Source organism: Hippocampus comes, unplaced genomic scaffold, assembly GCF_001891065.2.
Source record: "Hippocampus comes isolate QL1 unplaced genomic scaffold, H_comes_QL1_v1.1 scaffold50, whole genome shotgun sequence".
NCBI lineage: Eukaryota > Metazoa > Chordata > Actinopteri > Syngnathiformes > Syngnathidae > Hippocampus > Hippocampus comes.
The window spans coordinates 1,253,848-1,265,320 of record NW_017805122.1 but is presented as its reverse complement, the minus strand read 5'-3'; the positions used below and the strand labels follow the sequence as shown (position 1 = coordinate 1,265,320).

Below are 11,473 nucleotides of genomic sequence, written 5' to 3'. Positions count from 1 at the left end.
TACCCCGAGATGGGACCGTCTGGTTGCAGAAAATCAAGCTCGGTGCTGTGGTGAGTCGTCATTTTCATGCACTTTGAATTTGCGTTGTATCGTATTTTGAAGGCATTAAACATTGCCATAGCGTTGCGGCCAGATTAGACGCTCCTTGTGTTTATTATTATATTTCGAAAACACCACAGTTTTCATGCAGCTCATACCATATTATTTTGTTGTATTATTTCCGCCACACCTTAAATGCCGGTCCCTGAAAATATTGTCTGACATAAACCGGTCCGTGGGGCAAAAAAGGTTGGGGACCCCTGGTCTAGATAGCCACTGGCCTGTAGAGGCAAAAATCCACTACTCATAAATACGTAATACCATCATAATTTAGCAGATTTGCTATTTTGAAATATTGGAGTAGGCGTTCGTAGTATCCCTTGAGTTTTGCGAACAATCAAAGGTTTCATGCATTGTTGTTTCTGGCCACCAGGGTGCAGCATATCACCAAGTGAAATCAGTTACCGATTGCATTTTTAACAATTAATTTTTTTTTTTAATCACCAAGTGATTGACGCAAATTCATTAAACACACGAATACAATTTATAACATTGACTTCCTTTTTCATTACTTGAGTATTACAGGAGCAGTGACTTTTTTTTTTTTTTTTACATTAGACACAGAACATCTTTCATAAATGCTTCCGATGCTTCTTATTTCACGCGGATATGGTACCTACTTTAGAGACCAAATAATTCTCAAATCGATACACAGCATACTTGGAATAATTGCTAAATCGATGCATAACTTGATTTCTTGTATCTCCATGGCATTCAGTTCAACTTGTTTTCGGGCTCATAATTTATTTGATCCGGGCAATTATTATGGGGGGCTTGTGTGAGTATGGCAAGTAAACCGTATGTGAGGCAAAATAATGTGTAGGGTTGTGTTTGAGGATATGCGGTGTTGTGAAATGGTTCAGTCCGAGCCGCCGTGCATTTAGCCAACATAATCGTGCAGCCAGATGGGCGTTGATTGGTCGGTCGGACTGGACGTACGGGCCCGCTCTGGAGCTTCTGCCGTCACCCCGTCATCAGACGTGCTCCGGGGGGGAGGGACGCTTTGCTGACTCAACGGACTGATCCCACCACATTCTCCCCGGCTCTCTCCCCCCCGCCCCGTGCCGCCACTCGGTCACATCAGGTCTGTGCATTTGCATTCTTCTGCACCCTTTGTCCTTAATGGGTGTTAATGACGTTTTCTAATTGCGTGCATGTGATGTCGCCGAGACAGATGCACTCTGCAGATCTTGCCGCTGCTGCTCAGATGAGATAAGCGTCCTCTTCGTGCTGCAGGAGAAGAAGGACGCGAGAGCTGGCTTGGAAGAAAACGTCGGATTTAAAGGATTATTTATTTGGGCTATTTTTTTGCTGCTGCCCCCCCCCTCCCCCCCATTAAGACGGAAAAAAAAAAGATCGTGGATTCCAATCTCCGGAGGTGATGTGAGCCGGACTCAAAGCGAGACCAGGGTGGAATCCGCAGAGGAGCTGTCCGTCCGTCGTGGTGCTGATGCGGCTGTGAGGCGAGCATGGCTGCCGGGAAGTTGCTGCTCTACGCCGGGCTCGCTCTGTCTCTCTGCGCCCTGGGCATGCTGGCCGTGGCGATGTGCTCCGACCACTGGTACGAGACCGACGCCAGACGCTACAAGGAGCGCTGCCAGAGCTTCTCGAGCCGCCGCAAGGACCCGGGCTTCATCTACATCCCTAACAACAGCCTGCCGCTGCGGGCCGGCCGGAGCGCCGCGACCCGCTGGGAGGAGAAGCTGCTGTTGGCCCGCAACCGACGGCAGCTGTTCGCCATGAGCGCCGCGGACGAGTGCAACAGGCAGTACAACTCCACCAATATGGGGCTGTGGAGGAAATGCCACCGGCTGGGCTTCGATCAGGGAATCGAAGATCTCATCCGGAAAGGTAGGAAATCCAATCAAGAGCTTTCCAGTTGCAGAAATGCTTGCCGGCCCTGCGGCGATGTGATGACATTTATTTATAGTGGGGGGGCTAATCAATTAGCCTGCTCGTGGGACTGATTGTTTATTTCGCAGTTTCACGACAAGCATTGTGAGGTAGTGATCCATTATTATATAAAAAAAAAAAAAAACCTTCACTATGTTTATCGCCACTGCCCGTCAATAACGTTCGACTCAAGAACCACACAGCTTTGCATTTAAGTCAAGTTAGCTTTAGGCTAACATATAGTGCAAAACACCAACTACAGGCTAACAAAGAGCGTCTGTGCTACAGTGTTATAAGATTTCAAGCAAAAGGATATTTTGACACAAAAGCTGACCAAGACGCGCAGGCAGAACATGGAACAATAGTCACCGGCGTTTATTCCTTATCCTCCGCAAAGAACGAGTAACATTGGTGAAGTTGTGACCGTCACACTATTGAACTGAAGCAAAAAATGTGGAATTATTTTTTTTTACCGATTTGTTCTTACTGTCACTTTTTATAAAATAAAGCAATATTAGATTGAATTTTTTTATGAACCATTTCATGACCTGATAACATGATAAGCTGTCCACCGTAGTAACCGCTGTCCCACAAAAGGTTGAAAACATTTTTCTTGTTAAGTTTGCCTCGATGTTAACCAAAGACATACATGAAAGAATGGCTTGACATGAAAGAATCCAAGGGCGGAGCATTTTATGGTTTTGCTTGTCACTCTACGTCGTTGGCATAGATCCAGTTTGCTGAACAACTTGGTTGGGAGTCACGGGTTTAATCAACCAAAGGGCACACTTATTGTCTCACTATTATCCAGCCTGTTTGTTGGCATGCAATCCCCCTCCGCCGGCTGTCCTGCACGGCTCAAGTTGAAGTTTAAATGGTGCTCGCCCGACCTTTCAACTGCAAATAATGACATCATCACGTCAGGGCGCCTGCCAGCTCCTCCACTCAGCATCACTACACAAAAGCGTGCAAATGGCAGCGCTTTTCCTAATGGGCCTGAATTGCCATTTTCTGGCACACACAAGTCCACCATTAAGGCACACATGATTTGAATTCTACTTACCTCCCTCCCCTCAAGGAGACACGTGACACATTTTTCACGGTTTAGAGCAGCGGCATACCGCTGTCAAAATAAACCAATGGTTGGAGAACTATCGGCGATTTAACAGCAGCGGTTGACAAACTCATTAACTTGAATGTAAAGAACGAAAGCATTTTCTGCTACATTTTCTTTTTGTTGCCGTTCCAAGGACATTGTGCTGCCCCCTCCGGCGTGCATGCCTATGCCTCCTGGGGTCAGTTTAATGAAGACGCGCGCGAACAAAGTGTTTCACCTCTGACTTAAAAAGTTTTTGCAAAGGATAAAGAATATATGCCTGTCTATACACACCAATTGGTAGCCACTCTATGGAGTTTTGTTAGCATTCAGCTGTTTGAGCTCAAGCCGAGCCAAAACAAATGTCCAAATCTCCCCCCCCCGTGGTTGCTCACGCTACAGAGGCGGCCCTGTGTGTTGCGGAGAGGACAGGAAGCAGCGCGCTGGTTTTCCTGATAGATGCCGCTGGAAGAAATCCAAGTGTGAAAAAGAGCGAGGAGAGTCTGTATTGCCGCTGCAGCTGTGCCTTTATGCGAGCACGCTTGGCTGGCCTTCGCGGGCCCCGCCATCTGCAGTAATGGCCAGTCAGAGTGTAAACGCAGAGAGCACATGAATGCCTCCATACACCAGTTTGAAGCGGGCAGCGAACATCGGTTTTTGGAAGAAACAAAACAAAACAAAAAAATCTGGCGATGACGTGTGACACGGTCGGGTCAACGGGCCTGAGCGCCACTGCGGGTTAAAATGTGACATTCGGACCCGAGCGGGGTTTTTGTCGAATGTCCATCCACTAATGAGTCACGCCCTGTTTATTTCATATCGTCACATTTTTTAGATGATTAAAAACTCGGCGCGCCAATCAATTCCGACTCCCCTCATTTATTTATTTATTTTTTGTAGGGGGGGGGGGGCGTGTTGCCGAATGGCGCGCCCCACCCATTTGTCTCGACGCCTCAACCGCATCGACAACATGCATTTGTCTCGCCGCGTCTGCGCCGTCTTGGCCCGAACCTTCCGGATGTGTCGTTATGTAGATTTATGGAGGCGGCGGAGAGAGGCGGACGGTAATGGGTCAACACAAAAACACTAAAACCTAGCTTTTTTTTTTTCTCCAGGTCGCATTAAGAGCGTAATGGCGTGTGCCGGAATGGTTGTCTCGGGGTTAGTGGATATTTTCAAAGCGGATGACCGCCGCGGTCTTTCCCGTCAGCGACCCAAACGTGGGCTGATCCCAAACAATGATGAATTGAGGCCATTAAGGCAAAAGCGCCGCTTTTTGAAGACTGAGTGACAAGCTGCTCGCCGCGCACGCTAATTGTTGCTCGTCTCGATTCGATCGCGCACTTCTCCTGGGAAGCTGCCACCTCAAAACCCCCCCAAAAAAAGCAACCAAGACATGCATGCGTTTTATCCACAAGTGCCAATTGTGGCGTACTAGTGGGACAATTACATGTTACTAAATACCGTGCACGACTGAACATTGGGACATTAGAAGTAGTCCTAGTGCTAGTGAAGAGCTAAATGCGAGCTAGCTGAATTTTATCATGGCGCTATTATTTTTAAAATCTTTGATATCCAGTTTAACCCTTTTGGGGACAACGGTCACTACAGTGTTATCAGGGTGCATGAAAGGGTGAAGGGACGTTTCTTAGTAAAGAGCAAAAAAACAAAACAAAACAAAAACAACCCCTAAAATTGACAGTGCTAAGTGTCAACTGTACTAGCTAGCCTCGAGCTTCAAGATATCAGCAAAAACAACTCTGCACACTGTTTTGGGGCAAACAAGTTGTCCGCTTTGCTAGGCTAACTAACATTGTAAATGTAAATATTAACAAAATAATAATAATAACCATAATAAAATACACGTGTTATTTTTGACAGTGTACTCTCTTTGTCCTGACATGACAGTTGACAACTGTTTGCTACTAGCACGACGAGTGAAGTAATACTGTATTCGTCGACTAGCCGAACCGCTGGCATGCTATTAGCGCTACCAGTGAAGTGCTACATGTTAACTCGAGGAATTTTATCATGTCGCTAGTCGTCAAAACCCTTGACATCTGTTTTAAACTACATGTACTAGTACTCTTTTTGGACTCACATGTAAGGCAAGTTTGACATACTAGTTGAACAACCGCATGCTAGCACAGTGCGGCAAAGCTGTGCACTAGTTCGCGGCTAGGTGCTTCTAGTGCTACTCGAGTCAATATTAAATCCTCATGCTTAACACTTAGCGCTTTACTAGTAGTACTAGTAGTGGGCAATTGTGAACTAGTAACATGTCGTCGTACACACTCATTGGGTATAAAAGTAAATAAATAAAGGGGGCCTCTCAGGTCCTTGATCGCTGTACTTAGCTCCCCTCCCGAGTAAATTTCAAACATGGATGCAAATAACCGACGCGCGATTTGAATGCAGTAGGATGTAACGTCAAAACGGTTTGAGGATATTGACATGGGAGACGGTTTCCTTCTCACCGGGAGTTCTCTCGTCTTGCCGGAAGTGCTTAAATAATTTAGGGTGCAGGCGGTCACACCCCCGCGCTCATTAGCGGCCCGGGCCGCCTGCTGGTTGCTAACGAATGAAACGCAAAGAGTATTGCCGAGAGCACGCCGTACACGATGGCTGGAGTCCGTTTCATTTTGAAAAGCGGCATTCTTGAAAGGAGACTTTTCAAGGGGAAAGTGCATTTTGGGGCCAAAGAGCTATGGCGAAGTCAGTTGAGGAGTTTCACTTGGGCAAATAGGACTCCAGATGGAAACGCACGGACAGTTTCAACGACAGATCCTGAGGCCCGTAGCCTAGCGGCGAGCCCAACGCTTCTTTTCCATTCGTCGCACGCCGTAGCCCCACAGGAAGGACTATTTATCCGTCGTTAATAATGAATGATGTTCTCGCTCCTTGACAAAACAAAGTGCTTTTCAGATGAGACGCCGATTGACGCCGAGGATTCTTTGCGGTTTCTCCATTGCGGTCGTCGGGAAAAGTAAAGTGAAAACGGAGATTGTTTTTAATGACTTCTTGAAGTGCTTTTCCTTTTCCACGCACGCTACCGACGGAAGAGTGAAAATTTGGCGATGAACCGACACCGTCCCCCCCGACCCCCGAAAGGTGGTACTGCATTGCTACAGCCGGGGCGGCAAATCTACGCTGCGACGCAGCCCCGGTTCACTGTGTATTCATTTTCTTTCACGTTATTTATATTGCTATAATATGATTTTCCTCGCCTGACAGCATATTCAAGGCGCTGACAGGCGGCTGAGTGGTTCCCACGGCGACGTGATGTATGTTGTGGGTGGCTTGATATGCCACCTAGCCCGCAGCGCAAACCCATTGTCCCCCCCCCTCGTATATGATCTCACAACCGGCTCACTCCGCTCGGAAGCGTGCCGTCTCCCCGGCGACTCAAGTGTCATCGACTGGTGATTGGCTCCAGGACCCTCGTTTTCATTAAGACCCTCATCCAGCCATTAAGCGGGACTTAGCATGTGACTCGAGGGGCCTCTTACTCACTTGATTGACTTGCAATCGTGTCCCACCTCTTGCTCCTTTGTCGGCTGGGGTCGGCGTTACGGTGACCCTGTGGAGTAGAAATGAAGGTCGGATGGGGGTCGAGGGGCTCGCGAATCCCAAATAAGAACAAATTCCAGCTATGATATAATATGGCCAGTAAGGGTCAAAAAGACACCGTGGAAAAACATGTTTGGTTTTATAGCAGTGGACATTTGCATTCCCGTCTTCCTCTGGTCCGGTTTAATCAAAGGCCTAGCGAGTCAAGAGAGCTTAGGTGGGCCTCCTGGAAGAGCCCGCATCAATCAGATCCTTATTCTCTCTGTCCAGAGACTCCGGGAGGAAGGGGAGCAGATGAAGGGGGAGCTCTGTGGCTCCAGCTGCCTCTCCGTCACAAGAAAAGGCCTTTTTAATGGCTCGGGACTGCGGGACAATGCAGGATTTCTGTCAAGTGGGGGCGGGAAAAAAAACTAAAACAAAAAAACTCCCTGGAGCTTCTTTGGTGTGCAAAGCGGGCCGCCCAAATGCAACTAATCGTCAGCAGGAAGATAAAAACAGAGCTTGTGGCCCTGTTTCTGTTGCCATGGTAACCCCCCCTTGTGATCGGGTGACAGATCGATGATTTCGGGAAGGGGCTTCCATTTTAAAAGCCAGAATATTTTGGAACGCAATCTTCAAATGGCACCTTTGAGTTGGGGGAAAAAAAGTACTCGGCGGAGGGCGGCGTTTGTGTTTGTTTGTCCGAGCGGCCATATAAAAAAATTTTTTTTTTCCTTCTTGCGCGCGCTCTGACAAGAACGGGGCAGGAGAGCAACACCGAACGGCCTTGATTAGGAAGACGCACAAATGCAAAATGCTCCACGTTAACACGGAAGCCGCATTGTAGTCATGATGGGACAAGTTTTCATCCCAAAATACAGCTTTGGATGAACCAATAAAAATCTATAACGACTCATTATTAGCTAGTTCAGAAAACACTTGAGCAAGAGCAGCAACAAGGTCAATAATCCGACCAGAGACATGATCTTGGCAAACCTCAAATACTTGGCGAATTTGAAGAACAATTTGTCGGCAGGTGTGCACGCTGGAGGGAATGCACTCCACCGCCACCTGCTGGAGACACACAAGAACAGAAATAAACCCTGTAAAGTTTTAGCAGCTCATCACCATTTTTGTCGACATTTGATGAAAAAAACGAAAAAAACAAAAAGAGTATCATGATTGACACGTCGAGCCGATAAAGTCAACCGGCGAGGGCGCAAGCGAGACTGTGCGGGGAAACGCAAGCTCCAGCCGAGCAGAACAACGCATGCCGACTGAGCTAAGGAAGAGAACGAGAGCAACCAAATAACTGTCGTTTTCAATAGCGTGTATTACTCCCCAAATAGTTGTCTGAGGCCTGTCAGCAGCATGTATCAAGTTTCGGGAAGGCTAGCTTGCAGATAGCGCTGCGCCGCGCCGCGCCGCGCAGGCTGCCCGAACACGTCGCCTTGTCGCCGCTTATCTTCCCTCCCTCAATTATTTGATTCCGAAATTGCTTTTGCTCTTTTGTGACCATCTTTTTTTTTTTTTCCTCTTCCCCCTTGACGAAGACTTCTTTTGTTTCGCGGCGCAATTATACACGAACGGACACGGGCATGCTATATCTCTTAAAGCCGCCGCATTTTTTTTTTTTTCCCGCACAATGCGTGAATGGAAAATCCCCACGAACGGACACGGGCATGCTATATCTCTTAAAGCCGGGGCAAATTTTTTTTTTCCCGCACAATGCGTGAATGGAATACCCCCCCCCCCCACCAAAAACAGGCAGATTGATCTAAACCTGTCACGGAATTCAGTTTAACAGCACCGAGGACACATGAGGCCAAGAAAGGGTTTCACTACTTAGCAGTACGAGGACGATACGTATTAATCCACATTCGGTTTGGCACTTTTAGGACCGTAATCTGTTCATATGAGAACACCGGGTCGGCCAGGTTAAAAGGCAAACGTAGTGGGAATAACACATCGTCCGACCCCTGCGGGAAAATAAACACCGAGGCGACCAGCAAGAGCACGGCGACCTCTGCCAAGGCACGCTGGTCAAAGTGACTAACACTGAACGGTCGGCCGATAGATTTTGGTTTGCCAAGCAACGGAGTCTCTTAAGTGATATCATCTGTCTTTATATTCGTTTAATTCATGAAAATCAACCCCCCAAAATAGGCACAATGCATCACTTGACCAATGTCCATATGCTCGCCATCCGTATCATTCTTTTCTTTTTGTTTTTTTTCTCCCAGCTTGAGATAATGCAATTTCAAGGAGCAGTGAGCTTGAAATTTCACCGAAAATACGGTCATTACGTCGGCTCGTTGGGCTTCTCGTGTTGTAATTTTGACTCGTGGGGGGTGGGGGGGGGTGTTCACAGTTGGAGCTGTCTGCTTATATAAGGAGAACTAAACGCTGATGAATAAGAAGAGTCGAATCTCCTGTTTACTTTGTGGCAAGTTGTCCGTCACAATCTCGTGTCGTCGACCTTTTTAACGACAGACTCGCCGGAGCGTCCTTGCCGCCCTAACCTTGAGAAAAAGGCCGCTGACGGATGACTCGGCGTTAGGCCGTGAACTGCCGCCGCACTCTTGGATGCGTTCCTCTTGATCCCAAAAGATCGGCATCAGTTAGCATAACCCCCCCCGTGTGCGTCGGCGTGTGTTCCAGCTTCGTCTTGAGCCAAGTGGTGTCGGTGTCTCGGCGTCAGGTCGGCTGGAGGGTCTTGTTACAAACACCTCGGTGCCCCGTGGCCCTCGCGGCGGCTTCCTCCAGCTGCCGTGACAACTGAGTAGTAGACAGATGGGACTGCCATATGACCTCCTTCCTGCTTCACTGTATTGTGCAAACGCTCACGTCATATACTCAACCAAAGTCTGATTCGTCCGTTGCAAGTTTGGAGAGCCTGGTTTTCATTCCCCTTGCAAGCTTTTGAACATCCTGAATCTTCCGAGTTAGTTGCTCATTGAACGGGTTGGGGAATTCATTTCCGAAGCGCCTGCATCCCCTCATTAATTCAACGAACCTGCTCTGCCGGTCAGAGTGCCGTTTGGTCAGCTCGGGTCCTTCTTTTCCGCTCCGCTAATTGAATTCTGAAACAGGATCTGGTCTCTGACAAAAAAAAAAAATAATCAGGTGGCAGAGTTACCGCACCCAGATCCGACTTCATACGTCTTGCAAGTGCAGCAGTGGAAACAAATGCTCAAGATGACAATAATATTGTTTGGAATTTCTATGGTGTCTTAGCTTTTTTTTCAGAGGTGTATGCTTCAACATCACAGCCTTTATTTGGACATTCCATAAAGTTGAGTATATTCCGGCATCATTTCGCTAACTTCAACCATGCTACAGATAGACTGCACCCTCCGCTGCCAATTTAATCCCCTCCAGAAAGCTAACCTACCCCGCAGTTAATTCTTATGCAACACAAAAATGGACCACCAGAGATGGAGCGGGCACAGGCCGGTTTTAGAAATGGCAAGAGGGATCCTAAGTCAAACACCTTCATCACGGTTTCTAGACCTTCACTTGCTGGAAAATCAAAGAACAGGAGGATCGAGATTGATCCCTGATGCACACATAATAACATTTTCTCTTTTAATCAAACAGGGCCCAATGCCTGCTGGTGGCTGGCGAACCTGTCTGCCGCTGCATGCCCGGCTTCTACGGCAACAAATGTGATAAAATGGCCACCGTTCACTTCCTGGGGCGAGAGGCGTACGTGGAGCTCCCGGGCGCAAAGTTACGCCCCAATGTTCACATTTCATTCCAGGTATGCTTGTATGTTTTTTTTTTTTTTTTGTTTTGTTTTTTTTTTGTCGGCTGCTCGCTGCACACGACGGGCGCGGATGGGAATTTCAAACAGGAGGGAGTGCAGAAAACGAGAGCGCCGAGTGCACAAAAGAGCAGCTGCAGCTTTCTCTGACGTCACACTCCAGAGTGCAGCCAGGTGGCTCCGTTTTGGGCCTCGGTCTCACAAATGGGGATCAATAACTCAAGCCTCGTTTGGCATTGGGCCTCGGGCCGAATATGACGTTGGCCACTTCCTGTCTTGCGTCTTGACGCTGGCGGATGTTGGACAGCCATTCTTATGGAAACCCTCTTTACGATGAATCGACGAGTCAACAAATCAACTTTACAACTCTGCGACGATGTGGAGTGATCCCAATCACAAGGTGTTTTTGTCTTTTTTTTGTTTTGTTTTGTTTTTTTGCGTCAACCATGGGTGATAAATGAAAATGGCACACCCGATAAAGGTGCAAGAGACGATACATCTCACACACACATATACACACACGGGCCCTCCGTCTCCAGCTCTCTCTTTGCACACCCTTAGAGGATTTGTACAGATGGAGGCGCGGTAACTGGGTTATTGGCGGTGTTAATTAAATGCATGGTGTGTGTGTGCTTTGAGGCCAAAAAGGAGACAGATTAAACTGCCCCTGACCCACTCTGTCATCCACAGCCTCGTGCGGACGTCGCATGCCCAGCGAAGGTCCGTCGGGCGCCCAAAGGAACCCAAGGCGGTCTTGCATGTAGGCCGACACGTCGTAGGATGTTAGCTCATGCTGGTTTCTACTCGATCCCAAAAACAGGCTTTTCGGAAAACACACCTTGCATTAAAAAGATCAATTTTCTGTTAGCGAATGCTAATTTGTGCAAGGGACTTACCGTAGCATCTGTATTAAACAAAAATAATAATAATTATGCATCGTGAGTACATGACAGATTTTGTGGCTCCTTCTGGTGTCTTGACCACCAGGGGGCAGGAAGACACAGGAAGTCAGTGCCATCCATTTCCCCGCAAAGGATAAAGAATATACGCCTGGGAGGATTGGTATACTG

General features: G+C 47.8%; 1 protein-coding gene and 1 long non-coding RNA gene across 3 annotated transcripts in view; one reads left to right on the top strand and one right to left on the bottom strand.

Moving 5' to 3' along the window:
* The first annotated feature begins 728 nt into the window (after positions 1 to 728).
* The window catches only part of tmem178bb (transmembrane protein 178Bb), a 40,403-nt gene continuing 29,658 nt past the window's right edge, over positions 729 to 11,473 (top strand). Inside the window, exons 1-2 of the mRNA XM_019866172.1 lie at positions 729 to 1,183; positions 1,274 to 1,950. Coding sequence (XP_019721731.1) covers positions 1,569 to 1,950 — 382 coding nt within the window. The 5' untranslated portion in view covers positions 729 to 1,183; positions 1,274 to 1,568. The remainder of the gene's footprint in view (positions 1,184 to 1,273; positions 1,951 to 11,473) is intronic.
* Positions 2,586 to 7,711, bottom strand: LOC109513613 (uncharacterized). Of its 2 annotated transcripts, none has more exons than XR_002167828.1 (3): positions 7,634 to 7,711; positions 6,602 to 6,668; positions 2,586 to 2,889 (listed from the first exon to the last, which is right to left on the bottom strand). It is a non-coding gene; the product is annotated as an uncharacterized LOC109513613 (long non-coding RNA). The 2 variants fall into 2 exon arrangements; XR_002167829.1 differs by lacking the exon at positions 2,586 to 2,889 and adding an exon at positions 5,905 to 6,051.